The sequence below is a fragment of the Pollicipes pollicipes genome, unplaced genomic scaffold (genome assembly GCF_011947565.3).
Source record: "Pollicipes pollicipes isolate AB1234 unplaced genomic scaffold, Ppol_2.1 Scaffold_6052;HRSCAF=7182_pilon_pilon_pilon, whole genome shotgun sequence".
Lineage (NCBI taxonomy): Eukaryota > Metazoa > Arthropoda > Thecostraca > Pollicipedomorpha > Pollicipedidae > Pollicipes > Pollicipes pollicipes.
The window spans coordinates 2,626,046-2,648,862 of record NW_023596805.1 but is presented as its reverse complement, the minus strand read 5'-3'; the positions used below and the strand labels follow the sequence as shown (position 1 = coordinate 2,648,862).

The window sequence follows — 22,817 nt, the reverse complement described above, 5'->3', positions numbered from 1 at the left end:
TCAGTGGAAAGTGAGCGCGTGGCGAGTCTTCTCTAGCTCGCGCGTCATCTTCACGGAGCGCCCAGTAATGTGGCGTCGCCTACCTTCAAGCTCCCCCCCCCCCCCCCCTGAGGCTCAATATCTCCGAGGATGTGCAGTGGTGTGCCGTTTACGTTGTGCTGTGGGAGATTGCCAACTCCCACCTAAACCATGCCAAAGCATTGGGCCACGCACTGGAAAGCGCCGTGCCGATGAAGTGACGTGTCTAAGATTATTGACGTCAGTGATGTTTGTAATGGTTAACTGAAGACTCGTCCAGTATTTGGACACAAACTTGAGTGGAGTGCCGAAACCCACTTAGTGGTGTTGTCTGTCTTTTTTATTCATGCTGATGCAGGGTTTGGTAAGTTCTGGCACCGTGCCAGCGGAGGATTCCTATTTGTCAGGTCACTGACCTACTGTGGCTCAATGCCAACGGGGCAGTAATAATCTCCGATTGGATGGCGTTCGCGGGGGGGGGGGGGGGGGGGGGCAAGCGACGCCAACGTACGGTGTTATGTGATGTGTGATATCCTGGCTTGTGATGCGCGCATTTTATTCACGCGGCATGTTGTATATGCCGCTTTTCTCTCGCGCGCCATGCGTATTGGGCCCGCTGCAGTGATGTCACATCTTGCCGCTTTCGGTCGTACCTGTTTTCGAATTCGCAAACCGCCAGTGCCACTCAGAACATTACTGCGTTATCTGCACGCATTATCATGACGCATTTAATCATATATCACATTCTTGTGCGTTGTGTGCGGCATTAGTGTCGGGTAACTGTCAACCGCATCGCGACAGCCTGATGCTCCGCGCGGAGAGTGCGGCTGTGTCCAAGGGAGGAACCCACAGAGCGGGTATGAGGTGCAAACTATGACTGTCTGTTGCCGGCCGGTGCACCGTTCGCTGGGTCATGTTTCACGATGTGATTAGGGGGAGGGGGGGGGGGGTACATTATCGCATTATCTGACAATGGGCGCGCTGCATTCGGTCGTGTGAAAGCTTGCCTCGAGCGGAAGCGTGGGGGTACGCCTTGCAACCGCCAACTGCACCACGTTTTTAGCAGTGAGGTGCGCTTAGTTGTGCTTCGACATGGCATTTTTAGTTACCATGGGATGGCTTTAAGGCTTGTCCACCTTTGTAGTGCGTTCCAGGTTGGTAGTTGTACCGGGCGATAGCACGGCATTTGGAGACTGATAGAGCAATGAGCTGCTTCCAAGTTTGTTTACTGCAGAACAGCAATAAAGTGCTTCCAAGTTTGTTGACCAGAAGGGAGGTCGATTGGTTCAGTCTGAAATCAACCTGAATCAAATCGATTGTGAACCAGGACGACACATAGCCGGATCGTGATTCGAATTAAGCCCACTTCCAAACAGTGATTTCAAATAGCGCGCAGATCCTAGCGCCCGCCGTTGACTGCGTTTAGGATATGTTTTCAAAAGGGGTTAATCCGCCAAAGCTGCTTCTACTGAAGCGAGTGGAAGAACGTCTGATTTCTTCAAGCAGCTGTTCTTTCTCAGACAAGTTCAGGCGATTAAATCAATGGGCAGATCAAACCACTCTCACAAGTGCAGGCGATTAAATCAATGGGCAGATCAAACCACTCTCACAAGTGCAGGCGATTAAAGCAATGGGCAGATCAGACCACTCACGTCGTCACGTTGTCTCCTGCCATAATGCTATGAACCGTGACAATGCCATTGTTGACAATGATCCCCGTTTACGGGCATTCAATAATCACACATGACACGGTCATAAAAGAACCACTAGGCTCCCTCGCCTTCCGTACGACCAGAGTAAGACCGATGGCAGAGTTGCTACAGCAAAGAGAAAATATATTCCGGTGGAGTAAATCTAGCGAGTGCCTTTAGAGTATGTCACAAGTCTGTATCTACTCAATCCAAGAATCATTCGGTACGCCCAACCCGTCTAAAAATTGACGGCGAGTCTTCGCAACCAATGCAGATACAGGCGCGGAGCCAAGTGCGCGGCAGCCGGAAAAATGCCATCCACAAATCAGAGATTTCGAGGCCGTCCATAGGACTGCCTGCACTGGACCAAGAAACGAAGACGCCAATGTCGTCGTCTCCAAAGCGTTTTCAGATCCAGTACGCTGTGCCGCGGCCTGAACATTTTCAACAGAAACCGACTTATTTTTGGCGCCCTTCAAATGCCAACTGCCCCTCTCGCGACAAAGCGACCGCATACGAGGTATGTGCACGCTTCCCGATAGGCGGGAGATCCTGAGTCGTCCCGGGTTTCGTCATGCACAGCATCATCTCGTGCCAGCAGGTGCTCGCCTCCAAACGCGATTTTGATATGGCGCGGAAATCCCAAACCGCGCGACGAGGGCGCGCCATCGATAACAGGGATCACCGCCGGCGCCATCGAGCCGAATGGCGCCACACATCCGGTCGCCACGTGCGGTGGCGCGCAACAGCACGTGCAGTAGTTTGGCGGCAAAACACGACCCGCGATAAACTCACGATGCTCCGCGCTTAATCAGAGGCTGCGGCGGTTTGCGGCCGTCGGGAGTGAGTAAACAACTCGCTGGCGCCCGTTCCCACCGAAGTGTGGGTGCTGCCGCCACTCCGGCACTCCGCATCGATAAACAGCCCGAACATTTGTTTCAATATTTATTGTACGCTCCAAGCAGATCAAAAGTGGGGCAGACGTCCAACGCGCCGCCCAGGCGAACAAATATCGCATCCCACTTCATTTCGAACGTGAACACAGTTAACTCATCCAGAGAACAGCACCGAAAACCCATACGCACGAACACATGCAAATGCACAAGCCTCGCGTCGCTGAGCAGAGCTGCAGCCCCAACACTGGATTGGCCCAGGCGTGCAGCTGTGTAAACGCCGCGGTGCAACACGCCGTCACTGACCACCAAGGCCACGGCTCGGGTACCCCATCGGCTGCCACTCATTGCAAAACACGTGCGGGCCTCCTGATGGCAGGAAATCGAAGATTCCCTGATGCAAAGAGCGGCTATTCGCTCGGTCAGTTCACAGCTGGGAACGTGGTGCCTCCGCCCCTCCCAACCCAGACGCGATTTTTCCCGGGACCAGCGCGTCATCACTAATGGCCGAAGACGCCTACGCTCTTGAAACAGAGAAGAACAAACGAGGGGCCGACTTGTCCTGGATTCAACTTTGATAACAAGGTTTTGTGCTTCCGGCACAGGCCCGCCTGGCACTGGCCAATCAAGGACAGATTGACAGCACAGGGAAGCCGCTTGGCAGCCCCGTATGACACACATGTGGGCCGGTGCGGCTCTGCTTGCCTACAGGGGCCGGAAACACCACACGCCACGGAAAAATACTTTCACTGAGTTGTGAGTTTACTGTAGTCTATTATTTTAGGGGCACAAGCACATGCTTTTCTTAGCTGCTAATTCAACTGGAAGAAAACAACGATCCTTTCGCACGATTTACGTACATTCCACAGAACAAAGCAAAATCAACCCTGATGCCGCGGTCACACACAAATGTCCATACGCATTCGCCCATTACGTCAAAACGCAGACAGGGAGGTATGCGCACCGTACGGCCCTGGACACGGGGTGTTCCAGTCACTGGGAGTATTGTCACTTGCAAACTGGGCGGGAGCCAGCGATTGTAGCAAAGTGCAGGTGTAAACTGCAATCTTAACTGCCGTCGAATGAGGTCACTCTAGAGGTGCAAAAGTGCTACTCAGGTCACACAAACGCTGTTGGTGGAACAAATGCTGCCCGATGGCTGGCAGCGCCGCCTGGCGGTACACAAACAGTACTGGGCGGCGCCAGCCGACGCAAACAATGACTACTGGTGGATCAAATACTGCTGGATCATGGAGAACACCATTTATCAGTACAGGAATACTGCTGGACAGAGCCAGATGGTGTTAACGAATACTGCTACAGGGTGCAGACAGAAAGACCGGAAAATCCTCTTCGGCAAGAACAATGCCCTTCGTAAAAGTCACAATTCAAAAATCGTACAAACACTTGATTATCTTGTACATATAGATCCCGCTTCTCGTAGAAAGTAGTCGAGCCTAAACGCAGGCAATTCTCAAGAAATAGCTACCTGCCAGTAGGCACCGACTGGTAAATGATCTACGACCTGCAACAAATCAACATAACAAAACGCGTCACTAGTCAGTCAATCCACGACTGACTTGCCTCTCATAAGGCCTGCAAAACTTGACGCAAGTTTTGCAGGCCTTACTCTCATCGCCAAACTTGACGCAGCAAGCTAGCGTCAACCGAGCGCACCAACCAGCGTATTCAGCTAATGGCAGGCGTCATATACAGCGCACACATCACTGTATACGACGCCATCTTGGCGACGTCACGCCTTCGTCAGTCTGACGTCACACCGAGGTCGCAGCCAATCCGAGCCGGAACTGGCCGCCCCAAGATGGCGTCGCATACAGCGTCCCGGATCACCCGCCGACGGGCGCGAGGCACGCCTCTACTGGATGACACAGCAGCACTTGGATGGGTAGTCGGGGAAGTGCACCTTGTTGCCGTTGCCGTAGATGAAGAAGGTGCCCTCCTTGCTGCCGTAGCTGTAGACCACGCAGTTCACCGGGACCGACTCCACACTGTGTCTCTGCAAAGTCAAAACGCACGCTTACCGCTCCGACAATTCGTCCGGGTTTTGAAAGTAAGTCGCCATCTGAACGGTTTACCAACTCAGCACGTGGCGCGCAGCAGTGAACGACCTTTGGCCGGGAGTGCGCCGCCCGACGGCTCGTTAGTGATTGGGCTGTAAGGGCGTGCCAACTGCATTGCTGTCTGCACCCAAGTCTTATTTTTCAGAGAAACTATGGCAAACCCAGGCCAAAGGCGCGTGTTGGTGGACGCCGCGGCTGGGGGCACAACGGGGCACGGCCACCCTGGCAAAACTACCAGCCGGAGACGCAGGGTCCCTAGTCCCTACCCTGACTGCGACAAGAGCGCTTGCGGGAGGCACGGCCAGTCCGGTTCCTGACCACTGGCAGGAAGGGGCGCTTTACAATCCCTCCCAACCAGCCACCGGATTCTCGGACCACTCCCTTCCCCCTCCCCCCCCCCCCCCCGCCACGGAAAGGTCGTGTCTCACGGGTGGGCGGTGGTCGCGTGACTCGACCAACGTTGACGTAAGCGACCACGGGCGGGACTATCCCGCTCGCGTTCGCGGAGCCGCGACGTGGGAAGCTTCTGTGAATGTTTGTGTGAACGACCAGTGCAGCTGCACGCAACCCAGGCCAGCTCAGTCAGCGCCGGCCCAGCCAGCGCCGGCTCGACCAGCGCCGGTCCAGCCAGCGCCGGTCCAGCCAGCGCCGGCTCGGCCAGCGCCGGTCCAGCCAGCGCCGGTCCAGCCAGCGCCGGTCCAGCCAGCGCCGGTCCAGCCTCGCGGCCGTTCCAGCCAGCTACGATGGGGCAGCGGCCACTGCTCGACGTGTGTGACTCCGTAGAGCATTTTTCACCAAACGGCGTGCTTTTGTGTTTAACAAGGCGGTGAGAAGGACACCGCGGTTTTGACTTCGGCAGTGCACTCTATTTGTATCTGCCGCCACTGCTGCACACAAGCTTCGTGCGCCGGCTGAAATCACGCATTTTGAGGACCGAAAACACGATATCCTGTCCATGATCGGCAATGTTAATCATTGGGCACACGGATCACCCCGGGCAAAGGCTACCTACCAAGTTCGTGAGAACCACAGCATGTCGCGGACATCGCGAGAGGCGCTAGCCACGTGATGACATTGGGAGCAGCGTGGGGTGGGCGGAAAAGGACCCCAGCAGCGAATGCAACCGCGAACTCCAAATATCAATCGAAGGCAGCATGGAGCTCTTTGCGCGCTTAATATGCGTGAATAAATCCAGGATGATAGCCGGTGCCACCTTTCCATTTGTTGCATCGTTGTCAATCAGAGCGCCGCCAAACCGTTTTTGTGTTGAGCTTTCACATATTGTATACAATACAGCGGCCACAACATATATATACATTGTGTGTGTGTGTGTATGTGTGTGTGTGTGTGTGTTGTGTGTGTGTGTGTGTGTGTGTGTGTGTGTGTGTGTGTGTGTGTGTGTGTGGTGTGATGTGTGTGTGTGCGTGTGCGTGTGTAGTGTGCGTGTGCGTGTGCGTGTGCGTGGTGCGTGTGCGTGTGCGTGTGCGTGTGCGTGTGCGTGTGCGTGTGGTGTGGTGTGTGTGTGTGTGTGTGTGGTGTGTGTGTGTGTGTGTGTGTGTGTGTGTGTGTGTGTGTGTGTGTGTGTGTGTGTGTGTGTTATATGTGCGTGTGTGTCACTGCGGCTTTACGACGCACTCAGCTGCTGAGGCTACATGGCGTCGCCTGCTTCTCACCCTGGCAGGAAGGGCGGGCACCGCGGGGAATCGAACCCCGTACCTCTGGTTTCCCAGACTCGCAGTGGTTAACGCAGATGCGTTAACCACTACGCCACCGGCACCCCTAAATGTGATGTATATATATATATATATATATATATATATATATATATATATATATATATATATATGGACCATTATCCTCCGATTTACGTCAGTTTCCTTGCAAAGCCTCACCTGCCTGAAGATCCTCTCGTCTTGCCACTGGGTCTGGTGCTTCTTGATGAGCTCCACCGACCCGGCGCTGATCTGCTCGTCGGGAAACCCGAGCAAGGGGTACACCCTGACGTCCTCGCCGCGGAACACTTCGTCACCAACCGCTGTCTTGATGAAGTCGTCCGGCAAGTCGGTGCGCTCCACCACCTTCATGTCCTTGTGACACGCCCTGGAGGCGAGGCGCGGCGCTGTGGGCCCGATGTGGCATGCGCGCGCGCGACGGGGGGGGGGGGGGACGGGGGCGCCGGTAGTGTAGTGGTTAATGCATCTGCGCGTCTGGTAAACCAGAGGTACAGAGTTCGATTCCCCGCGAAGCCCGCCCTTCCTGCCAGGGTGAGAGGCAGGCGACGCCATATAGCCTCAGCAGCTGAGTGCGTCGTAAAGCCCCATTGACATGGGGGGGGGGGGGGGGCGGCGACGAAGGTCCGATGCAGCACTGGGGGTCAGCTCTTTCGACGGACGTCCATGGTGAAACCCAATGCTTATGTAACACCCAACATATCCTACGATGCAGTGAACCCATTCAATAACGTGCATTCGTCATCAGCCTCATCATTCACACACGACCGTGATCTTTAGCCTACATTTGATGATGACGATTTAGGCACTGGGGCGCACCGACCACGTTGGTCATATGGCGTCCATTTAGCCTACATTTAGTGTGGAATGGTGAGCATCGCAACTCACCAATACCTGGCGAGCACACTCATCACCAGAGAGCGCAACTTACCACGGCTTGTGCTAGCAGTGCCGACTGGGCACATTACAACGCTGCAGGACGTGGGACGCTCGGTCCCAACTCCCCCTTACCCTCCTCTCTCTTCCCCCAGTGAGCACAACCCAAGCTCATCCCCCACCAGCGAGCGCCCAGCCCAACACACCACCACCCTGTGAGCACCAAACACAACTTACCACCACTCAGTAAGCACTCGACCCAACTCACCCCAACCAGTACGTAACTGACCCAACTCGCCTCCAAATGATGAGCACCTGACCCAACTCACCACCAACCGGCAAGTACCTCATCCAACTCACCCCCAACCGGTGAGCACCTGACCCACCTCAACCCCACCCAGTGAGCAGCGCCACCCCCAACTCACCATACGACTGTCATCTGCACGAAGCACCTGATGTTGCCGGTGGCCTGGCAGGTGGGACAGTCGACCATCCCCTTGCCGTGGCAGCACAGGCAGCGTCGAGAGCGCGTGCCGTGGCAGAAGCTGCAGTTGCCGCCATGATGAGAGCTGTGCCCGCGGCAGGACGTGCAGCGCGTCTGCAGGACGCCGGAGCGTTATGGCGAGCCGCGGCGCGCGAGCCCCTTCCCCCCCCCCCCACACCCCTCATCTTCCGCTCCACATTTGATACAATTAAGCCGCAGTGCGGTGGCGCTGCGTGGAGCGAAACAGATCGAGATGTGCCTTTGATCCGGCCTCCTCCGAATCATGGACAAGGTCCCCAGCTTGTGCTATGGAGTCGCGACGTGATGGTGGAGATCAAGGTGCTCTGTGCAGGGCCATGCTGCGTGGGAACATGCTGTGTATGTGAGCGCGCTGTGTGCATGAACATGTTGTGTATGCAAGTGTGTTTTGCATGTGAACATGTGCGTGTGAGCATGCTGTACATTTGAGCATGCTATGTATGTGGGCGTGCTATGCATGCAAACATGCTGTGTAGGAGCGTGCTGTACAGGTGTACGGGCTGTGTATGTGAGCGTGCTGTGTGTATGAACATGTTATGTACACAAGTGTGTTGTGCATGTGAACATGTACGTGTGAGCATTCTACACATTTGAGCATGCTGTGCATGTGGGCGTGCTGTGCATGTAAACATGGTGTGAATGTGAGCGCGTCGTGCAGGCCAACATGCTGTGTATGAACATGCTGTACAGGTGAACGGACTGTGCGTGTGAACGCGCTTTTGTGGATGTGAACGCGCTGTACATCTGAGTGCGCTATGAGTGCCAAGGGCGACGTGAAAAGGGGACTGGACGGCAGCAGAGCGTGGCTGATGTCCGCGCCCCAGTACGGCAGCAAGCGCCGTCGGTGCAAGGCTCTGAGGGAAACCCCCAGGCCTGGGAACAGCCGGACCACAAACCGACACAACAATAGGATATACGATAACATACGGATAACGGGCTAAACAAAACAGACGGTGGAGAGGCCGGACGGAACGGCTCGTAGGTCACGACGCGGGTGCAACGTTGGACAGAGCAGGCCGCGTCATCGACACAGGATGATGATCTGGAGTTTTCAGGGCGCGCCGGCGGCAAATGGTCGTACAGCGCGCACCGCGAACTGCTCGGCTCGTCCGCCCGCTGCCTGACTTTGCACACTGCACACAGAAACACAGTGCACGCATACATACACGCACGCGCACGCGCTCGTGTACACACACACGGTGGCGAACGCAGACGCGTTAACCACCGCACCATCGGCACCCCCAGGCGCGTCTAATGAAAACCCACGTGCGGATTTCCCGGTCCCTCCACACAGACACCGAACACACGTTGACCTCCAAACAACGCCGCACCAACCCCACGCACGCGGCAGCCCAGCAGCGGCAGCCTGCGCTCGCGGGCGACCCATGCCGCCCCGTCCGCAGAGCCGCCGCGCGCGCCGCCCGGCCCGCGCCGCCGCCACACTCACGTAGCCGCGGCCTCGACAGCGGGTGCAGCGGACGTCTCGCTCGCCCTTGCAGTCGTGGCAGCCGCGCACCGACTGCGTGTTGGGGATCTCCAACGTCGACTGCAGCTTCTGCGGGCCGGGGGACGGACGCGCCGTCAGTGGCGGCGCACTGGGGGGGGGGGGGGGGGGGGGGGGCAGAGTCGCAGTGCGCTTTCTGACCACGCTGATCACTAACGCCATGGGGCATGCAGGTGCTTTGCTTACTGGTGTCTACTTATACGCCCCCACCGGCGTGGCGATGCGTGATGCTGATTAAAGGAGTGAACTGAAAGAGAACCGGTGGTTTGTCTTAAACACATCAGGAAGCCGTAGATCCTGTCCCCTTCTCCCACAATGGTCATACGCTGGGGGATATTGAGGTCGCTATGCCGCTCCTTTCTACTCGTCGCCACACGTCCGGTGTTGACCTCGGCAATGGTCGCGGTGAGCGGTTGCCTCTGCCGCCCTCCCGTCACCCGGTGTCAGGGTGCACGCCGCACAGCCACAAGGCGACTCCTCCGCCGCGGAGGTGCCCTGGCCTGTAAAGACGCAGCGAATACCCACCCGCCTCCCTACCCAGCGACGCAGGCGCCGCACGACCCACTGCCCACTGCTCCCACGGCCCACTTCGGGTCATACCAGGGTTGCGTCACATTCACCCACAGCACCCCTATCCTACTGAGCCCACTTCCCACGGAGGCCACTACCCACCGAGCTCACTACCCACTGAACCCACTACCCAATGACAGCAAACTCCGCAAAGCCGCCGGCAAACACACCACAGGACCGGGCACGGCGCCCGTTGGCTGAGGGGCCCGACGTGCCGCGCTTGCGGCGGGTTGATTATCGACTACCGGAGTGTTTATCCGCGATAAAATCGGACTTCGTCCGCCGCGCTGATGGCACATGAGTCTAAAAATAGTCCACGATCAGACTGGGCGCCACACTCCCGTTGGACATCTGCCAATGAAGGGTTAACTCTGTCCCACAGCTTCACATCTAACAAGATGTCACCTAATCCACCGGCTGTCCCACGGATGCATCCATCGGCTGTCCCACGGACGCGTCCATCGGCTGTCCCACGGATGTATCCATCGGCTGTCCCATGGACGCGTCCACCGGCTGTCCCACGGACCCACCACCGTCTGTCCCACGGACACAACTACCACCTGCCCCACGGACACAACTACCACCTGCCCCACGGACGCGTCCATCGGCTGTTCCACGGACGCATCCACCACCTACCCCACGGGCGCATCCACCGTCTGTCCCACGGAAACATCCACCGTCTGTCCCATGGACGCATTCACCGTCTGTCTAAAGGCCATATCCACCATCCGTTCCACCGACCCGCTACCGGCGGTCCCACCGACCCACCACCGGCACGACAGATCACTACCGAAACTGCCCCACCAATCCGTCCAGCCCGCCACACTCCGGATCAACTACCACAAAATGGCCGTCCCCCTGAAACGCTGCCCCACCGACCCTCCGACCCACCTGGAACCACTGGTGGGGCTCCAGTGTGACCATCACGTCCCAAGGTCCGGGCGGCGGCCCAGTGACCGGCGGCACCGGCTCTCCACGCCACGGCAGAAACTCCCACTTCGTGATGCGCTTCTCCGTCATCGTGTCCAGCGAGTACTGCCGGCAGGTGGCGCGCCGAGGTCACGGCAGGTCACGCCAAGGTCACGCCACGCTCACGGCGAGATGGCAGCAAGGTCATGCGATGTCCGTGAGGCGGAAGCGAGATGCGGATGTTGCGAACTGCGTGGGAGAAGCGTAACGCGCTGATATCACAATATGTAATTAAGTATGACACGCAACACAGTGATATTATGGTGTATATTACCGTGTTTATAACGCGGTAACCCACATCCTGTAAGTGACATATGAATGGAACGGAAGTTACATCTATACGTGCAGTAGGTGCACAAACCATGACAGATAATAACCTTGCGCCAACCACGTTCAATCGTGTTGAATGACGTCAGTTGCTTCACACTTACACAGGATCGACGCAGCAACACCCAACATTCAGTGACAGGAAACGAGGGCAATAAGACCGTCGACACACAGCGCGTGCGTCACCAACTGCGACGAAATGTTCTGCTCGCGAAGCGCGTTTATCGGCTACCCCTTACACCAAGCGGGATTTTTTAACGCGACGGGAGTCCGCCAGCATATCTTACCATAGCTTATCACCATGAATGATCAGTTCAGTTCAGACCAGCTCCTCCATCCCCCGCCCCCCCCCCCCCCCCACCTGTACCGCCTCGAAACCACGGAGAAAAAAAGCCTCGAGGACACAGCCGCACCAAACCTCAGCACCTCGTCCGACCTCCCATCTACCTTCCAGGTCGGCACTGGCCTCAGCATCCCGCCCACCTCTCAGCTACCTTCGAGGCCGGCACTGGCCTCAGCACCCTGTCCGACCTCCCAGCTACCTTCAGGGCCGGCACTGGAGTCACGCTGACGATCTTCATGTCCGTAACGGGTCCTTTGGAGTAGCAGCAGTGCTCCGAGACGAAGGCGGCCAGGTGTTCGCGAACCTCCGCCTGCGTCGGCACGTGATGCTGTACCGCCACGCGGCCGTGGTCAGCCGGCGGCGGCGGCATGGCGGCCGGCGGCGGCGGCGGCCGCGCGCCGCCTGAGGGGCACGGGTCAGGGGTCAGAGCCGCGCGTCAAGGTCGGCGTGAAGGTCACGGCAAAGTCGCAGGGCACGGCTGTCGAACTTGGTTGAGTGCAGGCGACGACTTTGCGCTTTATTTAGCCGGAAGCTTTCCATTAACGGTGTAGTGAACAAGTACTCACTTCTCCAAGCAACTGTCTAGTTTACACATTGACGTTCTCATGGCGACCGTTAATGTACCGGGAAGCTATCGTGCCTCAGCAGCTCCTCCATTTGACCACGTTCGGCAACGGCCTTTCCCCGTTGGCCACAACCGGAGCTTAAGAAGAGTGACTTGGAATGATTCTTACGAATCTAAAAGCTCAACACCAGCCCAGCCACCTCGCTTACAGCACATGTGAGTTCTTTAATGGTAATGATAGAGACGTGCATACTTTTATTAATAATAAAGATATGCATGTACCACGGAGTCATGCACTTTAAATCACGAACTTAATAATTGACATACGTCTACAAGCACATAGCACAGCCTCAGCACCTAAAAGCCTCGCCAACGCGCCACCCACATCGCGGCTCTGCTTACCGCCCTCGAAGCTGAGGCCATCATACCCAGGCAGCTTTGCCATCGAGTCCAGGGGCGGCGTCGTGGGCGTGCGGTCCGCGCCCTCCGCCTCCAACTCTTCCCCCGGCTTGGGTGACGGCGGCGCCGCCAGTCCGGCGACCTGCCGCGCCGACTCTGGCTTCTCCAGCGGCGGGGCCGAAGCCGAAGCCGCCCAGCCCGGCTGAGGCGGGCCTTGAGAGTACTGTGGCGGGTTCTCCGCGTACATGGGCGGTTGCTGGGGGTACTGCTGAGGAGCGTACCCGCCGTACTGGGCCAGCGGGTACTGACCCGCCGGTGGGTACTGTCCCTGCGGTGGGTACTGACCCGCCGGTGGGTACTGACCCGCCGGTGGGTACTGTCCCTGCAGTGGGTACTGACCCGGAGAGACGTTGTAGAGCCCGTAGCCCCCCGGGGGAGGATGTACATTTGCGAAGTCCTGAGGGTTCATCGTCGCGATTGGGCTTCAAATGGCGACACCGCCACTGGGACCACCGTCGTTGGATGCTGAGAGCTGAGCGTAGAGCTGGGACGGGCGGGTCCGGTGGCGGTTAGGCAGCTTGACTTGACCTGACCTGACCTGACCTGACCTGACTAGCTGCGCAGGCTTCAGGCGAGCCGGCTTTGCACCGCGGAGACGGGACACGGTGCAAAGACTGCGCCTTGGATGACAAGTGACCGTGGCCGACGCCAGATGACGGAGGCCAGATGACAGATGACAGGGGTCAGATGACAGAGGTCAGATGACAGGGGTCAGATGACAGAGGTCAGGTGGCACATGTCAGATGACAGGTCCTACAGATGATAGATGGTGGATGATGACAGATGACAGATGACTTTAAATGTCAAGCCAAATGCTGGATGTCAGTGACAAACTGGGGTGATGGGCGGGATGGCCGATTGCTGCCGGTTGTCGGACGAAGCACCCCACTGTCTGCCACTGCAGTCGGGCATGCTATACCTAGGTCCAAGACTTGTTCTACACTCTATGCTCCAGACTTGTTCTACACTCTATGCTCCAGGTGCTCTATCCCCCTGCAACAGAACGATGCTTGTGAATGCCTGACTTGGATGCAGCCATGCATGAAGTGTGGATGTTAGGGATGTCATAAGTTACCTGCCTTCAGTATGCACCTGCTTTGCTAGTGGAGATTCCAAGCTTGTTCTTTATTGAGATAGGAGGCACATTCACAACTTTGAGTAAGCCCATTTTACCTGTGATGCAACTGCCTTTCATACTGCCAACATCTCTCTCAAAGAACATTCCTCACTTGAGGGAGAAGTGAAGCATAGAGAGGCTAAATCATGGCTGGTTTTGATTGCAATGCCTAGTGTGTCTAACACATGTTGACAGATCTTTCCCTAAAGTTGTCATTGCTTACCAATGAGCCCACAAACAACATTAACTGGAGCTGCTTTGCTTTGTTCTTGACTCACTAAATCCAGCCTTAGATTGAGGCAGCATGGCAGTGCACAAGGAAGCCCACATCACCTGGTGAAAGCAATGCATGTGCTTAAGATGCTTAAATATTTCAGTTATCCTTATTGGTTCACATAGCAACAAGCTTGTGGATAACAGCCCTCTAGCTCCTCTCTACCTGCATCTGGTTACCACATAGGAAGCAACTGCCCATTACCCAAACTGCCCAAACTCACATATTTTGTGAGGCTGCCGTGCATTTGAGGCTGATCTGACTAGTAAGGTAGTGGTAGTACAGCCCCCACAATCAGGTATCATTCATGGATACTGCACTGGTTGGATCTGATGGAATATGTTTATGTGCAGGAACTATAACATTATGGAATGGGGGCATTGGAGACTGAGCCCCAAAAGCATATGGGAAAATTTAGCACCAGTTCTATGGCAGTGTGTGCAAAGAAATGACTTAGGGCATTTTTGACCTTCCTCAATTCTGGGCAAACTCCCCCAGCTTCCTTGCATTATGTGTATTCTGTCACCCTAAATTCAGAAAGATAAATTTGAGCAAATCTTAGCTCCAGTGACAGACATAGCAGATATCTTGAACATACTGGTTCTGTGCTGATTGTGATTCATATGCTAGATTGCTGATTATTTTCATTCAAATTCCATATTTCAAATGCTAAGTGATGCACCAGTTATTGCTACCCATTGACATGTTCTAAGGATCATTCATGGATTCATTTTCAAGCAAATACATGTTTGCAGGGTCTGTGCATACCCCACGCAAAAACCCAACTCATGATTGGTTTTCAACAACACCTGACATATTCCCCCAGACCTATACGTATCGGGCCCACCAAACCATTCCGCACATATACCTCAAATCACATTGTTTGCACAAACCCACCGCCGTCCGGCGCCAGACTCCAACGCACCTCCACACCCGCCGCCTCAACACACTTACGCTTGCTCGCTTGCTCCCGCTCGCCTCTGGTCACGTTAGTCGGCGCTGCCTGGGCCCGCACGGCCCCTGTTGCAAGCGCATCTGGGCTACCGGCGGCTATCGGGGACTATCAGATCCAAGGCCCTTTAATAACATTGAGCACTACCTCACACCCGCGGCCTTGACAGGAGCAGACGCGCTCGCCATATAGCCGCCGACTCGATCTCGTCTGGTGCCTATCACGAGCGCACCCAGGTACATCACAAGGGGTCATTTTCCTCAAAATGCTTGAAGCTTTTGTTATCGCTTTTGTTAAAACTCTTCGTAACGTAGTGGACCTAACTTCATCGTAATCCTGATCGAATGCCAGACAGTGCGCGCTGTATACGCCATTGTATCTAACCTTGGAGGCTAGAGGCGCAGAATTAAACTACAAACGAGACCGGCGGGTCAGGAGTAAAAAAAACTCAGGAATCTTTTCGATGTCCGATGCTATTTTTCAAGTTTGGGTCAAGGGCTGGGCTGAACTACCTTCAAAATACACCCAATAACTGTTTTTACCAAGATTTCATGCATTTTCCTCTTTAAGTTGGGGGTTGGGGTGGAGGTGGACTGAAGCTTCCTTCCAACTACATAACAAACCGCATCCGTGCATAAGGCTGTTAACTTTGCGACAATCCGGACTAATTGCGCTTTGCTTTTCGGCTTTTTATGCGACGAGAGCATATCCCATGTATATCGACATTTTTACACCTCAAGCAGCAGCTAGCAGAAGCATAGCTGCATTTTCATACCAGGCTGCACCTCAGATGCCAACATGACCTTTCCAGTTTGTTTTTGTCACTGTCCGATGTTAGAGACATGGTCAGACCCATGGTGAGGCGAGACCCTCAGCAATCCCTGCGTGTGAAGACACATGCACATGTAGACAATTAAAATCGTGGGTAAGGCCATGAGCGAACTAGAGCGTCTCAGAAATTGGTGACGCATTTTCATGATCAAATCCGACATGCGGGTAAGACGATGCTGCGCAGGTAAGACGATTCCGAAAGCCGCATCATTTGCGGGGCAGGATGTGCAGTTACACGTCTGGGAAATCAGGGGTGGGGGCGCGATTCCCCGCGGTACTCGCCCTTCCTGCTGGGGTGAGAGACGGGCGGCGCCCAGATAGCCCTAGCGGATGGTCACGTCATAGAGCCCTGGACGTAGGTCACGCATCGCCGCGCGCAGCGGGTGTTGTGGTTGATTGGAACAGGCTTGGTTGAGATAGTAACTAGGCTGTCCAAGGTAGGGCATGGGTGCAGAGCATTGGCAACTTGGGGATGTTAAGTCCGAAAAGTATTTGGTAATGACACAGGTATTGGGGATGCATTTTGGTCAGGGTATACAGTAGTACCTCATGTTAAGGAAGAGCATTGTACATCAATTGTCGTTTTCAAGCAGAACATATCGTAATTAATCGTCAAACAGGTCATCTAAGCTCTCACCTTGGAACTTAAGTGACTGCGGTAGCGAACATCCGAGCGCAAAAACGCAGCAACCACGACCCCGGCGCCATTTCTACGTATGATCTCAATATTACTGTGTGATCACAACATTACTGCACGTGAAGAACTATAAAAATGTACTTGGCCAGGGTAACAAGAATTCAACAAAATGTGTTTCTTGCGTATCCAAGCAGTCTTCCGTATTGTTTGTAGATTGGTCAATATGGTGGGGAAATATGACGTTTCTATGTGGGAACGAAAAGCAAAATGAGAATATGGCAGCTAAACAAAACTTCTTAATATGGTACATATATATGGCATGGGACATGGATGCCAATGAGACACTGGGCTGAAGGGATAGGGTGGGGATTGGTTAGGTTAGGTTAGGTTAGGTTAGGTTAGGTTAGGTTAGGTTAGGTTAGGTTAGGTTAGGTTAGGTTAGGTTAGGTTAGGTTAGGTTAGGTTAGGTTAGGTTAGGTTAGGTTAGGTTAGGTTAGGTTAGGTTAGGTTAGGTTAGGTCAGGTCAGGTCAGGTTAGGCTAGTTTAGTTTAGGCTATGTTCTGGACTATTCTGGCCTGTCCATTTCATAAATGCACCTAGATGCAATGAGAAATGTTTTTCATTGCATTATTATTATTACCTTGGTCCCCTACATTTTTGTGGTTATTGATAAGCAGAACTATTGTAATTACTCAACAACAACACAGAAATGGCGCAGAGAGTGGGGCAGGGGGTGCGTGCAGCGCTCGGGAGCTTGCTATTGTAAATATTAAAATTTGAAGGTAGGAGCATGAATCTACCTGTTTTAAGCTTATTTACTATATGTTCCGCCTTAAACACCACAAATGCTGTACACTGATTTTTTCTAACGTTAGGTGGCAATGTATACCTACACCTGCATTTTGGTGCATTCTGATTGCCATTGTTGTAAGCAGCTACAGTTTATGGTTCAGTAGGTACAAAATCAGGAACTCGTGTAAAACCTGACCAAAGTCTTGAAGCACTGTCTCGGTAACCACAGATGACTTACAAGACGCTATGAACTGTGTACAACTTGCTGTGCTGTATGGGCCCATAGTGATCTAGCATCTTTGTTGTCAAACTTGTTTGTTAATAGTGAGGGTTGGATATTTGGTAGCCATCTGCCACTTTCTTGTCTTTTATAGCCATCCCCACTTACAATCATTGCAGCATTTTATGTGCAATGGTCTTCCTTCTAAGCTGGACAGCTTTTATTATAAATAGACATTGTGCTGCATCTTGTGTACTGACACAATCCCTCAGATCCTGACCTCATGCCATCACACCTTGTGAAGCTCCATATATTAGAAAAGCACAATATGGGAATGTTAAGATGAAATTGACCAGCTGTAGATGTCCATCTGCTACCAGAGATAGTTCCTGGCATTGTTACTGTGCATATATTAACAGACATGTATTATGTAGGAAGAAAATGAAAAAAAGTTTGTTAGATAAATATCAGATGTGTTTCTTTTCACACTTGGTAGATTATGACACGTGTTCTAAATTAGGAGCAGCCCTTGACATTACACCATTACATTGTCACTTTATGTATCAGTCATTGAGTAAACGCTTATGAGGGCGTTGTGGTAGAAACGGCCCAATGTTGTCAATTCATGGCCTTTAAAATGCCATCCCACAAAACCCTGAAGCTTTGAACAGCATCATGTGGCTGTGTTGAGCAACCAAAATGGCAGTGGTAGTCAACACAGCCCTTACTCCCCTTAATAATCGTGGTCATGTGCACACATCCTGCACATCGTTGGCCATGCCAATGGATATGTAGTGTGTCAACATGATGGCATGTAACCACAACTAGTAACGAGCAGCTGGTGGTTTCAGCTTTCCCCCAGCTGGATCAGTCATGTCCCTCACGGACGAAGAGATCAAGGCGGCATGTGCTGAGCCGGACGCCTCGACCAAGGACTTCATCATGCAGCAGACCATGTACCGCATCAAGGACCCCAAGGTCTCCCTCGACTTCTACACGCGCGTGCTGGGCATGCGGCTGCTGAAGAAGCTCGACTTCCCGGCCGCCAAGTTTTCGCTGTACTTCGTCGGCTACGAGCCAGCGGAGGACATCCCAGCGGACGAAGTCGAGCGCACGCGCTGGTGCTTCACGCGTCGGGGCACGGTCGAACTCACCCACAACTGGGGCACCGAGTCGGACCCGGCCTTCGCCGGCTACCACAACGGCAACGCCGAGCCCAAGGGCTTCGGCCACATCGGCCTGGAGGTGCCGGACGTGGAGGCGGCCTGCGAGCGTTTCGACAAGCTGGGCGTCAGCTTCGTGAAGAAGCCGAACGAGGGCAGGATGAAGGGGCTGGCCTTCATCAAGGACCCGGACGGCTACTGGATAGAGATCCTCAGCGCCAATAACATGAAGGGGATGTAGGGCACAGGGAACTGGCTGTCGGCGGATGAAGGCTGCGGTGATCATGCTTGTTTTGGCTTGTGAATGTTCTTTAGGTAATGTTGAAGAAAGACCAGCCCCCGTATTTTAGATGGAGCAAATACGTACTATCGTGCAAGGGGATCTTGCAGATTTTGCGAAGAAGTCTTGCGGCTGCTATCGTTATTTTGTATCTCACATGAGCTAAACGTATTACGGCTGTCTGCAGGGTCATTACGCAAATGTCATGAGTTATAAATATACGTGAATGCTCAACTATTCATTTTCCTTCACACAAATGGTCACATCGCAGACGTTGATAGCATATGTCGACATTTTTCAGTTACATGCACGCAATGCACAATAATGACTACCGCGGGACGGAATTGCGTCGAACGTTTTACGGCGTTTCCCTGTTGCACTGCATGAAGGCAAAGTGCTTGATGCCGACAGAGTGGCGAAACCCCTCCTTCCTCCTGTCGCGGGTCCCATACGCTTGCGGGACCAGCGTGGCAAGCACCAGCTTTACGAGCAGCTTTGCATTTATCTAAGCAATGCATCTCCCGAGTTCCAGTGCACTTGCGGGTTGCGCATGCTCCGTCGTTATCGGGGCTTTACGACGCAACCTGCCACTGAGGCTACGCGGCGTCGCCCGCCTCTCACCCTAGCAGGAAGGGCGGACACAGCAGGAAACGGAACCCCGTATCTCTGATTTCCCAGACGCGTTGACCGCAGCACTATCGGGACACCTCTCGCGCGGACTTCGTGTCATTCACGGAGAAAGAAAGAATTGGTCGGGCAACGGTTCGGTTTCGATTTTGCCCGTTCTGGTCCACGTTGGGGCAACTCGATGGTCACCGTCTCAGACTGGATTTAGTGGGACCTAGTTGTTTGTAGTCCGACTAGGTTTGCTGCGTAACACCAGGGCGGAGCGGTGCACGAACATGCAGCGACTGCAGCGCCCCTGGCGGTCAACAGATGGCGCAGTCGAAGCCTGCCTCGGCCCGGAGTCAACTACGGAACGAGCACATTGCGTTGTGGCGGCCTGCACACCGGCTCTGGAGGTCCTCCACCAGGGGAAATCTAACCACACTTCACACATCATCACACCACATCTGCATGACATCGGGGGCCATGACCGGCAAAATGACTGCTTAAAGAACAGCGCATCTGTGTAGGTTTTATAACTGTTGTAGGTGCGTTCAACTCTCAGCACGAAACCTCGTAGTTGGTGCAATGCTAAAAATATACCTCTTGTCGAGAAGCCAAACGCTTCGTAGCACTTGAGCGTTCCTTGGCTGTGAAAACGATGATGAAAGTTTAGTTTAACCGCCTGAATTTTAACTCGGCATTGGCCCGGTTCCTCAGCAGCGCACCATTGACCCGAGGAGGCAAGTTCGACCATGGGTTATCTCAAGAAGGCCGGGCCAAATTAAGAAATTCGTATTGCAATTGATAGCGTCGTGGCGTGCGGTCTCAGATGACACAACAAACTTAAGGTTAAGAGCCCGTTAAGGGCACAGGTTGAGGTCAAATTCTAAAAATGCTATTTTTGAACATCTGACGGTTCCCACAACGCATTTCATTTGGAAGCGTACCTCATGGTGTGAAGTAATTGCGCGCTGATCAAACATGCTATATAGGAAGGTATCCAACGTCACACACGCCGTACCAGGCCTAGAGTGAAGGTCATGTGCCACCCAAATGATAACTGAAGCCTCGGCCCATGTCTATCTTTGTCTTTTTATTTTAGTCATATTTGAACCGACTACACGCGAAGTGGGAGAGCTTAGCGGCAATTATGGGCATCAATCACGTCAGCAAGAGCTGTTACTTGCTCATAAACCGTCTAAGGTTAAGGTCAAATGGGTGGCCTCTGTTGAATAGATGGTTTGATCGATTTCCACCCTGTTTTCGGTGATTCAGTCCTGCTGACAGCGCAACCTGATACCCTTCAACCCCGCCGCCAGTCGCGTGGTTGTCGGTTTGCGTGCGAAACTGATAAGCAACTTTCGCCGCCCCGTCACCGCGCCGCCGCGGCCCTGGGCTCACCTGGGCACGGGTGACATGCGTTGTAATGCATTTTAAGCCATAACTCAGTCATTGCCTCAGCTAGGTACCTGAAACTTGGTACACGCATCTTTCATAGTCGTATCTGGGAAGTCTTGTTTCATGTTTTCATATTCTTAAATCTAAGACCTTTTCATCGATGTTGTTGCTTTACATGCCATATTTCAATGTAAAATACCGAAGCAACGTTACAACAGGACATATAAATAATTGGCTAATTGGCTCACAATTCCCGTTAACAGACACAAAATGTGCTTTTTCGTTCGGCTTCTGTGTCAATTTATCTGCGGCCATGCACTTTCGTAAAAGGGCAAACGTGACGTCTGACGTCACTCACACCTGATCTATTTTAGTCTTATAATCTTTATTGTGGCACAAGGCATAAAACTCATCCAATTGACAGCTACTGCAAATTTTGCAGCGTTATCTCAAGGCGTTTTTTAATTATCGGAAATGTTGGACAGGGAGGCAAATTTGACCCTCCTCAGTTAATGCTGGGTTAGCCGCCAACTCGCGAGCTTAGCTGCCACAGAAACGCTGGCGCGTCTTGGTCACGAATGGTGAAGGCCTTCCGCGAGTTGATTGGTTGGCTTCTGGGCAATGTTGCCACACTCTTAAATCGGTGAGAGCAGGAAGTGACCTGATAAGGTTCGCATAATGTACTCCGAAAACCAGATTTCTTCTCAGATTTTGGGCACTTTAATTTTCGTCCCCGGTGCAAAATAAGAAAGCGTCTTAAATACCCTACCGGTTCCATTTTTAGCTGCAGAGGACTGACTTCCAGTGTTCAGGTGTTGTGTAGCTGCATTTCTGAAAAGCTTTGATGCCATTTACAGAAAAAACATCTTAGCAATTCGTGCATTCGTCATCAACGAATATAGGTGTCATTCATCGTTCATCGAAGGTGGCCCGAAGCAAGGCACCAAAAAGACGGTTTTATTTAGAATGGCGTTGATGGACACATACGGACGAGAGTCAAAGAAAATAATCGGGTACGCTGGCACGATGTGCTCACATGTAACAGCAAAACGAACCTGCTCCACATTGCAACAGAAGATAACTGGGAGGGCAGAGTAGGTAAAGACTGGTGACTAAATGGGTCTCCAGAGTGACCGTCTTAAGAAATGTCGCGGACAAGCTTTAAAGCATGTTGGAAAAGCATCACGACGGGTGTCGCATCTTGGCTTGGTGATTCTGTGTGATGAGCTGATAATGGCTACACTGGGAATTATCGATCTTTAGTGCATCAGGAGGCATAGGCGGATCATGTGGGGGAGGCAACAGGCCATGCCCCCCCCCAAAAAAAAAACCTCTGAGAGCATGCTTTTGCCCCTCAAAACATTTCCAGAACCTCATAAAAGTTTTGTCTACTTACCGTCTCTTTTAACTTTAACTGTTTTAACTGTTTTGTTTTAACTTCTGTTTAAGATTCCGAAACATTTCGGTGCTTTTTTCGGTTTTGAATGGTGTCCCTACTATGTACTCGCGAGAAGCACCATGCACTGGACCTCGGATCCCACACCAGCCAGCTGGTGACGAACGGTTTCCCCCCCCCCCCCAAAAAAAAACAACAACAACTCCAGGCTAGATCCGCCCCTGTCAGAGGGCGCTGGTTTAGCAACGGGATCAAAAATGCATTGGATATGTTGAAAAAACTCAACGTTTCGACGCTGTACGAATGGTCAGATTTCTTCCCAAAAGTCGATCAACACCGCCTCAGCTCCGCCCCACATGGGAAGCCAACGTAACAAACTAGAATATATTCGAATGCAATTCTTGCAGCCGCTAAGCCGCGCGAAGCCCTTGCAACCGTCCGCAGCGCCTCAGCAACTTCCCTATCGAGGGCACGCTCCCCACGAAGATCACACTACGCTATTTGAGCTCAGAGGTTTGGTGCCGGTAGGTCAGTGATGCTGACAGCGCCGTCTCATGCACTCATTGCTGCACTCGAATACCACCGACATCGAGACCAGT

At 53.4% G+C, this 22,817-nt stretch overlaps 2 protein-coding genes across 8 annotated transcripts; one reads left to right on the top strand and one right to left on the bottom strand.

The window, feature by feature from the left end:
- Nucleotides 1-2,640: 2,640 nt before the first annotated feature.
- On the bottom strand, nucleotides 2,641-15,349 carry LOC119104518 (protein SSUH2 homolog). Its single transcript, XM_037228233.1, has 8 exons — nucleotides 14,895-15,349; nucleotides 12,493-13,542; nucleotides 11,725-11,927; nucleotides 10,778-10,921; nucleotides 9,260-9,367; nucleotides 7,715-7,887; nucleotides 6,576-6,783; nucleotides 2,641-4,619 (listed from the first exon to the last, which is right to left on the bottom strand). The coding sequence occupies exons 2-8, from the start codon at nucleotides 12,956-12,958 to the stop codon at nucleotides 4,479-4,481; spliced, it is 1,443 nt and encodes a 480-aa protein (XP_037084128.1). The 5' UTR covers nucleotides 12,959-13,542; nucleotides 14,895-15,349; the 3' UTR covers nucleotides 2,641-4,478.
- Nucleotides 15,350-15,731: 382 nt separating this feature from the next.
- On the top strand, nucleotides 15,732-19,053 carry Glo1 (Glyoxalase 1). 7 transcript variants are annotated; one of them, XM_037228543.1, is made up of 2 exons: nucleotides 15,732-15,907; nucleotides 18,224-19,053. In XM_037228543.1, the coding sequence occupies exons 1-2, from the start codon at nucleotides 15,897-15,899 to the stop codon at nucleotides 18,774-18,776; spliced, it is 564 nt and encodes a 187-aa protein (XP_037084438.1). In that variant the 5' UTR covers nucleotides 15,732-15,896; the 3' UTR covers nucleotides 18,777-19,053. The 7 variants fall into 7 exon arrangements, with proteins under 7 accessions (XP_037084438.1, XP_037084439.1, XP_037084440.1 ...); XM_037228544.1 differs by lacking the exon at nucleotides 15,732-15,907 and adding an exon at nucleotides 15,942-16,078; XM_037228545.1 differs by lacking the exon at nucleotides 15,732-15,907 and adding an exon at nucleotides 15,943-16,018.
- Nucleotides 19,054-22,817: the final 3,764 nt, after the last annotated feature.

Bases quoted from the DNA above. Each gene is read 5' to 3' on its own strand.
- LOC119104518 (XM_037228233.1), bottom strand. From the start codon at position 12,958: ATGAACCCTCAGGACTTCGCAAATGTACATCCTCCCCCGGGGGGCTAC. The intron at 11,928-12,492 runs GTAAGCAGAGCC...CGTGCCCCTCAG, and splicing joins TGGCCTCAGCTTCGAGGGCG to GCGGCGCGCGGCCGCCGCCG. The intron at 10,922-11,724 runs GTAGCTGGGAGG...ACCTGCCGGCAG, and splicing joins CTCCAGTGCCGGCCCTGAAG to TACTCGCTGGACACGATGAC.